Raw genomic sequence first — 10,150 nt, 5'->3', positions numbered from 1 at the left:
GGCTAGGTATATAACTAGCATACGATATTCGTACGTTACCGATGTTTACCGGCTAGGCCTACAAATATTCCTGATTCTGCATACGAGTGGGAGAGATCCGAGACGTGGACTTAGAATTATAGGATTATAAAATTCCAAACATGATGGTTACAGACATCAATGGTAGTAAAATCTTTTATCTAATCTGCTCTTTTCATTAAGGTATCATTGGTACAGAAGACTGCATATGGCATGAATGAATGCTTTTGAATGCTATGACTACGATTACGCTATGTTGATTATTGAAAGTCTTGATCCTGACACAGAATTACGACGTCTTCACCAATCGTCATTGTGTCTAACGGTTATGTTGATTTGATCAATGGACCACAAGATCACGGCTGGTGTCATGGGTACACATGTCAAGAGCGCATCAGCACATTTATGTCTATCGTTGCAATTGGAGAGACTTATGAGATGTATATGAGAGTTCAACGAATCCTCAAACGTTATGACTTCATTTCCTGAACACAGCTCCAGATCAGAAAATAGTTGTCGGCATCTGGTATGCCAATCCTCAACGCTTAGATGTGTACCATCAAGGTCACTATGTCATGCCAAATAACAGGCAGCTGGATGGAGATATGTTCATATGGGTTCCAGAAGATCCAAATAGACCAGACGATCAGTTCATGACTCCAGCATTTATGGCGAGAACTATTTTGATCGCGATTGGCAGACTCTTTGGATACTTATACGTGGTAGTGACCCAATTGACATCATCACTACACCGGTTATAATGGTTGACGTTGGTGTGGCTTCTGTTGATGTTGATGACTTCTATGAAGAAGATCTTGTTAACAATCTTGCCAGTTTGGTATATATAATACAGTAAGTAAATAGCTTTCTTTAACCATATTAAAGTATCACATAATCTATCCAGATTTCTTCTTTTTTCAGTTTTATATGTTTAGAAATGAGTTGAATTTTATTTCATTGCCTATTCTTTTAATATCTAAACAATAATTAATATTTCTTCCTTACAGGCAATTCAACCCTAGAACATGATGAGTTAGTTAACCTTCAAGCAGAAATTGTTAATGCAGCACAAACCGGTACTTTGTACGAGAGTCTTGTGGTTGAGGTTATTAGCAATGACCGATCCTTCTCCCCCAGCCGAAACCCAACAAGGGGTGTGAGAGCAACAAATACAACAGGAGGTCCAAGTACAGGCAATAAAACGTAAGTCACATTTTAAGAAGTAATGAGTTGAAGTAGAGTTTGTTTTAGAGTTACTGTAGTAAAGAACTGGCTTGTATCGTCTTGTCCAAAGTCTTAAATTGTATTCTCATGTGTTGCTTGCAACGAACATAACCATAATGCCTATATCATTACAAAACAACATAACTAATTGGTTCACATGTATTCTGAGAAGCAAGCTGAAGAAGAGGCATCTAGTGACCCAGGAGTAGAAATCATCTATCAATTCCCAAGCACAATGAGTATACGTTTACAACGGCTGATGCTATTTGAGATTCAACCTTGCATCTCTATATTGGATACCAGTGTAGATTTAACACAATTCTTTCTAAACTGCAATATAGGCTTTCAAGCTGTGGTAATACACCATAGGTTTCTACGAAAAAAAAGGAATTATTCAATGATTTTTACAGGGTGAAATTGTGCAAAATCTGGGACATTCTTCACATCCATGGAAAATGCCCAGGATTATCTGATGCAGAGCTCGTCAGCAACAACACTGTAGATATAATCCATGGCTGGGCCAACTTCACTGATCTTGCCATTAATCTGTCAGGAAGTGGTTACTTCTTTAAATTCAGCATTGTTTATTCCAACTCATCTACGCTAGAAGGTATCAACTCAACAGAGTTTTCTGTCATTGAGGGTGTTTTCCACATATCAATCGCAGATCAACACTAAAAGTTGTTGAGAAATTTGATGTTCAGTTTAATCTATAATTGAAGATTTTACAATGGATATTGCAGAACATCTGGATTCCAAGGTTGGTGATTTTGTAATTAATTATAAGTCATTTTCAAATTGTCAATGCAGTTTTTCTCTCTAATTAACCATCCATCTTCTATTTAATACTGCATTATAATTCTAAAATCACCATCAATTGTAGACTAGTGTATCCAATCTAAGAGCAACTTCTTTTTGAAGACTACAGTCCATTTCAAATTTTCAATGCAGGTCTCCCTCTATTTAACCCACTACCTTCTATTAATACTTCCCCCTACCCCAATTTTAAAAGCATCTTCAATTGTAGACTATCGTATCCACTCTAAGAGCAACAAACGTTACTGTTACCATGAATAGGTATAATAAGTTCAATTTATCCACGGAGGCCCAGATCAACACAGGGTTGCTCTTCCCAGCTTCTCGAACTTCACTAAATTCTTATTGGATGCTACACACACAGATCCTCTCAATTTAAGATGCAGACGAGCATGTTCAAACATGCATACATACTGTACATTAATTAAACAAATATCCAGTCAAATGTGTGTACAACAGGGTCATTGTTTAGAAATTGAGCAACGCATTGCTTTTTCAACCTTTGACATCCATTGACAGTTTTCATTTGAGCACCCACAGCGCCTTAAACTTCTCACTAAAGCTTTTCTGGTAGCTACTTAAAATCTATCCGTTTTAAAAGCAGGTATTTTGAGTCTCTAAGATGAGGAGTGCCATAATCTGTCTTCATATACAAAATGAAGTTTGTAATTGTTAAATATACAGTATATGTTGACATAGTGTGGACACCTTCTTCATCTAGACTCCGATATCCCAGCTCAAAGAGCTCTATGCGAGGAAACAAACAATGAGAAAAGTTAAGAGACTAAGGGGACGACCCAAAATCACATCAAAATTATAGAAAATGAAAAAACAAAAATAAACAAGTCTATGCACACTTTGGACAATAATCGCTCTGATTGGGGAAGTCTTGTTAAGTGCGCTATGTCGCAAGATGTTCAGCGTTCGTGATAGTGATATGTTTGCGGTACAGAACGATCACAGCATGTTGATTGAAATGTGGAGAAAAACGCAACCGTTCTTTTCATATTGATTTCATCATGCAACAATACTGTATGTCAAATAATTTGACCATACACCTACCGTGTATACGTTTATGTACTGTATGTAAGTTTTTTTTTAATATTGTGAGTTATATTATATATTTGTGTTTCTTTGTAGAGCACAATTTTCTAAAATAGAGAAAATGGCACTGCCTGAGAAGGTACCTTAAGTTAAAATGTCAGACTATGCGAATGAATCTAAGGAAGAAGAGTGCTAGCAGTGGATCTAATCAACTATTGTAAGTATTAAGCCTAAGAAATAAATATTTAGAATATTTATTCTTTGTGTTGAAATATACAGTGCCAGTAACTACTGTTTATGTGTACACTAAACTGTTTGCCAATCCAAACTTCTAGCATTCTCTTTATTTGCCTTCTTTCCTTCTTTGGAAACTTAAGATTATATAATCGTTGGGAAAACTAACATTATCAGCTCTATCACTCATTATTTCTGGTCATTAATGGTGATGATTTTTATATTTTTAATTAATAAACAATTTATTGAATCATGGCAATGATTGTTATTAGATTGAGAGAAAATAATTATAAATAGACCACCATGGTTCCTTAGGCAGGATGCTTTACTCTCATTGCCTTATTCTTCGGATGAGATGTAAAGCCGTTGGTCCTGTGTACTTAACAGTGCACATTAAAGAACGTGGTACACTGTTTGAAAAAAGTAGGGGATTGTCTCCCGGTGTGCTGATCTGGTAGGCGCTGCACTGCTGGCTGTCGAGGGTCCGTGGAGGGCCTAATCCGAATTTCCTCAGTTTCCAGTAAAGCTTGAGGACCAGAATAATACATTATAATAATACAGGTTGTGTTAAAATACTTCTATAAAGGAACATTCTTACATTGGAAAGTGTTAGTTCTGTAATTGATAGTGACACTTATTTATTTGTTTCAGATTTTTATGAGCCACATTATTCAGTTGCTTTCTTGGATATTGGAGAAGTTACTGTAGAAAGTCCATCGTTTGTACGTGAATATACATTTCATAATGGCTTCAGTCCTACTATCGGGATGCAATTCAGGATAATGTAATTCACCACACAGTTGGAGCAGGTAAGCAATACCAAAATACTTCTCTTTTCCTTATATAGTAACTTACATTTTAGATTTTAGACAACAACATCGGGGTGATGCCATTTGTCATTGGGTCATCTTCTCTTAGTCATGAAGCTGTTGATAAGTATGTGTGAGAATGGAGTCATCGTTTATAATTGGTACAAGCCTGCTCTTTGATTGCGATGAGTTAGAGGTAGGTTCAGTAAGAATATAAACATTTGTAGCATGTTACAAACCGAATACTGTAATTAAGCAATTATGATGAATTAGATTAGATAATGTATAAATGTAAAAATCATAATGAATGGAACAATGTTAATGACGATGAAATAAAAGTGGGAAACCCAAAAAAGACACACAAAAAAGATATAAACATTTTCAATAAATATGAACATTTTTATTATTCATTTTAAAAGATTTTATTTCTGTTTTTCAAATGTTATTATTTTGTCAGTTTGGGGAACTATATTTTGCATTCTGTCAAATAAAATCAATGTATAGATATTATATATGCATACTTGACTTTCATAAGGAAATTTGTCAAAGGACTTTCTTACTCTTCTACCTTCTTTTTCTTAACGTGTACTGATAATGCCATTCCATTGTGTAATCAGTCACGTAATTTATAAATTCTGATTAAAATATTACATTTTCCCATTAACATTTTCATGTAAATATTTCAGAATCAACCGGAGAATGCAGGTCAAAGTGCAAAACAGTGTGCACCTTGTGGTCCAGACAATGGAAATGCTGGATACGTGAGGGCAAATTTCATGTCTGGTGATAATGGTGCTCCATTTTTTCCATTTCATGGTATACATAATTACCCAGCTATTGCTGGAAGCACAAGATTGCAAGGTATGTAAAAGCATTACATAATCTGGTCCTTACTTGGACAAACCTAGTCCTTACTTGGACAAACCAGTTGAGTTCTATTGCAGGAAACGCATACTCATACTGTTTACACATGAAGCTGAATGCTTATTTGGATAACATAAAATTGCCATTGTATCCAAGTTATCACCACTGTAATGTTGAGGTTGTCCCTTAGTACTGTTTTATCATAAAATATGTCTTTAATATCGGAATACATTTTTGGTGAAACTTACCAAATGAATATATTTCAACATACTTATTCATTTACAAATAAAGGTATTTTGCTCTTTCTTATCAATAGATGTCACATTCGCTCATTTTGATACTGCGTGTAAGAAAGATCATTACGCTACTATGACCAATCCATCAAATGATGATGGTATCCACCCAATGTCCGCTGTAGGTACTGTACAAAGAAGGTAACAGTCAGAGACAAGAACAGGGTTTACATACATATACCTAATTTAGGGTAAGTACTAATAGTATTTATCCTATATATCTACGGACCACTTGCATTTATCCAAGTTACGTAAATGTAAATCATTGTGTATCCTTACTTGCTAGTTGCATTATTTTCATCAACCTAGTACACTTACCTACAATACTTTTTGTAATGTACCGATTTACAATACAAATAAGTGAGAGAGAGACAAGTTCTGTTATAGTTGAAAGCTAGCACTGAAGTGTTTATTCTTTATTCTACATCTACTATATATAATAACAATATCGGTAATGGGTAATTAATCTGTCAAGGTGGAATGTTTAGTGGTCTTAGCAGAGGGTCTACTTTAGCCATTAGTGACCATTAAGTAGCCAGGGTTAAATAGAAGTGGGTTAACATAATATATATGGTAACAGGTGAAGGAAGTATAAATAATTGGTAGCAAGTAATATTAATCAAGTTCAATACATTACATTCCCTCCCTTCTATTATAAACAATTCTAAGCTATTTATTTATAATTGAATCAAAGCAGCACTGTACTAAGTTATGGTTTAATAACACTTTAAATGTATATGGTATAATGCACTGTATAAAGTAAAATATAAGATCAACATTTTAAATTGTCCAGTAATAATGTCCATAAAAGTTTCTATATTTCAGTTATTAAAAATGTCCATATCTTTCCGGCGGTTTTCTATCGCGAGTAAGGTATACTCTTCGCTGAGCAGTAATAGACTGTGCTTCGACAGTCGATTGTGATGTTTCCACTGTTCAGATTTGGATTAATGAGCATTGGAGGTAATTGTGGAGGATCATCTTTGTTTGTAAGCTGTTTATCCTGAGTTTGAACAGGCCTATAACGCTTCCTGATATGGTCGGCATGACGACGACAAACTCGTCCATCTTCTAGTTTTATCTTGAATGAGATGCGACCGGATTTTAATATTATTGTTCAGGGTAACCATTTCAGATTTTGTCCTCTAAAGTTCTTTATATACACCTACTCTCCTTCTACAAAAGTGCGTTCTTTGCATGACGATCATGGGCTAATTTCTGTTTTTCAAGTTGAGTGATAACACGATCTGCTTGATAAGGGTGTAAAAGATCAAAATGCGTTTTCAATTTTTGCCAGTTGTGCTATGAGGTGTATTTCTATATTTAAATATGAATCTTGAATTGTTTTTTTTTAAACTTTATTTGGTAATCAAGGTTAAAAAACAATAAAATATAATACATAGAAAATAGAAAAACAATTGCACGGAAAAAACAGGCCTTGATTACAAGGAATGCCAAGAAAAGTTAAAAACTTATTTCCACTTGGGTCCTAAAAACAAGAAACTGATAACAAGAACATACAAATTACAAGATAAGAATCTTGCGACTTTTGTTTCGATATATCCATCTTTCATACGTTTCATTGTTTCTTTAAATGTGCGTACAGCACGTTCCGCAAGACCATTCGATGATGGGTGATATGGGGCTGTTAAAGAATGTCTTATTCCATTTCGCTTTACGAATGTATGAAATTCATCACTGGTGAAACATGCTCCATTGTCGGATACTATTTTATCTGGCAATCCATGCGATGCAAATATAAGCCTGAGCTTATCCACTGTGGTATTTGTCGTTGAGGAATTTACCGGAATTACCTCAAGCCATTTTGAGTATGCATCGTATTAAAAACATTTTTCCAATAAATGGTCCAGCATAGTCGATATGGCCAATTCCATGGGTGCAACGGTGCTTTAGGTGGTAAAGTTTGATTGGATTGGCATGTATCGCACTGCTTTGATATGTCTTTGTCCATATTAGGCCACCATAACGAATCCCGAGCAAAACTTTTCATTCTGACAATTCCAGTATGACCGTCATGTAGTGCTTGTAGCAACTGTTTTCTACCAGGCTGTGGAACAACAATTCTATTTCCCCACAAAATACATCCATCTTGTGTAGAGAGTTCTCTTTGTCAGATCCAATATGGTTGCAAGTTTTCAATTTTTGGATTAGTATTGGGCCAATGTAGTAAAGAACTCGAGAAAGTGTTGGATCTTTAACCGTCCAACCTTTAATATCTGCTGTGGAAACTGGAGATTGGTTCATTGACTCCATCAATAGAACAGTTTCGGCAGGTTGTGGAATTGATTCTGGTTTTCCTGGCAATGGTAATCTGCTTAAGGCATCCGCATTGGCATGGGACTTTGTCAGTTTGAATCTTAATGTATATTTGTATGTACCTAATTTCAGTGCCCAACGTTGGATTCTAGCTGATGCTTGGCTAGGCACAAGTCTGTACTCATTAATAAGACCCAGCAATGGCTTATGGTCTGTTACCAATGTGAAATGTCTACCATAAATGTAAGACTGAAATCGCGTTACTCCGAAAACGCATGCCAAACCTTCTTTCTCAATTTGCGAATACTTTTTTTCCGCTTCTGCAAGTGTTCTAGATGCAAATGCGATTGGTCTTTCTGTACCGTCACTTTGTCGATGTGCTAACACAGCCCCAATTCCATATTGAGATGCATCACACGATAATATTATTTCCTTTTTTGGATCATAATGTGCAAGTACTCTGCAGGAAAGTAGCAATTCCTTTGATTTATCAAAAGTAGATTGTTCTAAATTTGTCCAGTTCCAAGCTTTATCCTTACGAAGTAAGGCATATAACAGAGCACTTAAGTGTGTTGGATAAGTTTGCTAAAAACTTCATAATAAGATAATAATCCCAATAAGCTCTCAGTTCTGTCAAGTTTTGAGACGCTGGAGCATCTTTAATTGCTCTCACTTTGGCGTTTGTGGGATGCAATCCCTCTTTGTCGATCAGGTGTCCCAAATAACCAACAGATTTAACCATAAAAACACACTTAATCTTTTTTAGACGAAGTCCAGCATCTGCCAGTCGCTTTAGGACGGTTTCAAGAGTTTCGAAATGCTCAAAGTCATTTTTTCCTGTAATTAATATATCGTCCAGGTATACTGTAACACCTTTAATTCCTTGTAATAGTCCTTCCATGACACGCTGGAAAATCGCTGGTGCTGAAGAGACTCCAAACGGCAACCGTGTATATTGTAAAGTCCCTTTTGAGTGTTGATTACAACATATTTTCGAGAATCTTTATCCAATAGTAATTGTTGGTACGCTTGTGACATTTAGTAAATTTTTCTTCGGGGCAAAGGATACTGATCAACTTTGGCTGCTTTATTTACAGTAATTTTGTAGTCACCACAGATCCTAATGGTAGATTTATCTGCCTTAAGTACCGGAACTATTGGTGCAGCCCAGTCTGAAAACTGTATAGGTTCAATAATGCCTTCTCGTTGTAAGCGATCAAGTTCGTCATCTACTTTCTGTCGCAAAGCATACGGAACGTTTCTGGCTTTGCAAAATTTTGGCATTGTCTCTTTATCAACATACATTTTTGCTTCAGTACCCTTACGGGTACCTAGTTCATCATTAAATATTTCTTGGTATTTACCAAGCAGTGAACTTTAATCTAATTGGTTTATTACCTTGATTTGTTTTCAGTCCAACTTTATAAACTGAAGCCAGTCCAACTTTATAAACTGAAGCCAGTCTCGACCAATTAGGGTAGGTCCAATCGTTAACGGTAATATTGTAGTAGTACTCTGGTATGTAACTTCAGCATTAATTTTACCCAAAACATCCATTATTTGTCCAGTGTACGTACGTAGCTTAACTGACGATGGTTCAAGTTTTCTTTCAGGCCATAATTGCCTAAATTTCGTCTGCGACATTATTGATTATTGATACCGAGGCTCCTGTGTCAATTTCCATTTCAGTATCCAAACCATCTAACAGTATTTTATTTATTTTATTTATTCTTTCTTTTGACTGGATTGCATTTTCAGTAACGCAGTACTGCTTTCCAAAATGGTCCAGTTATAAGTTTAAAAGTAAATAAAAATTATAACATAAATACACAGTAGGCCTAATTTAAAAGATATATACAGAACAATTAAAAACAAATAAAATATAAAAAATAAAATACAAAAAAATGTAGGATCACTTGGATGACATAAGAGTTGCTATATTTTTGAGTTTATAAATATGTTTCCCAGTTACTTTTGTTCTAGTTTCAGTTGGTAAAAGATTCCATTCTTTTGTTGCTCTGTATTTGAAGGTTCTTTTACCTTGAGCATTTTTCCAATTTGGTGTATTATTAATGTTTTACAACTTTGGCTACGGGTGCATTTGGGGTGGAGGGAGTCATTAAACCTAAACATTGAGGATAAATATGATGGTGAATGGCCATTAATGCATTTGAAAGTTGTAAGTAGTAGATGTTCCCTCCATCTTTCATTTAGTGTAACCCAATTAAGTGTTTTAAAAATATCGTTTATCGGTGTATATATATCTGCGGATAGCAGAACTCTACCTAATCTATTGAATAATATTTGAAGTGTATTTAAAGTTTCTTTTGTACAATTAGTCCATACAGCACTACAATAGTCAAACAATGGCATTACAAGAGAATTTGCCAGCATAATAGTTGTATGAGATGGCAAGTAGTATTTCACACGCCGTATTACCCCCTTTATTTGATCCTTCCATGTCAATTTAGGATCAAATATAACACCTAAATACTTAAATGATTCCACTCTTTCAATGTTAGTTCCATTATCATCAAGTGAAATATTTTGGAAGTTATTTAATAAGTGACT

General features: G+C 35.2%; 1 protein-coding gene across 1 annotated transcript; it reads left to right on the top strand.

The window, feature by feature from the left end:
• The first annotated feature begins 3,223 nt into the window (after positions 1–3,223).
• LOC144843394 (fibrocystin-like) lies at positions 3,224–5,447 on the top strand. The gene is made up of 3 exons (XM_078700180.1): positions 3,224–3,241; positions 4,832–5,006; positions 5,326–5,447. Exons 1-3 carry the CDS (start codon positions 3,224–3,226, stop codon positions 5,445–5,447), a joined length of 315 nt encoding a protein of 104 aa, XP_078556306.1.
• Positions 5,448–10,150: the final 4,703 nt, after the last annotated feature.

This window comes from Antedon bifida, chromosome 5, assembly GCF_963402885.1.
Source record: "Antedon bifida chromosome 5, ecAntBifi1.1, whole genome shotgun sequence".
Lineage (NCBI taxonomy): Eukaryota > Metazoa > Echinodermata > Crinoidea > Comatulida > Antedonidae > Antedon > Antedon bifida.
The sequence above is the reverse complement of the archived record's forward strand: the minus strand, read 5'-3'. Positions and strand labels throughout refer to the sequence as shown.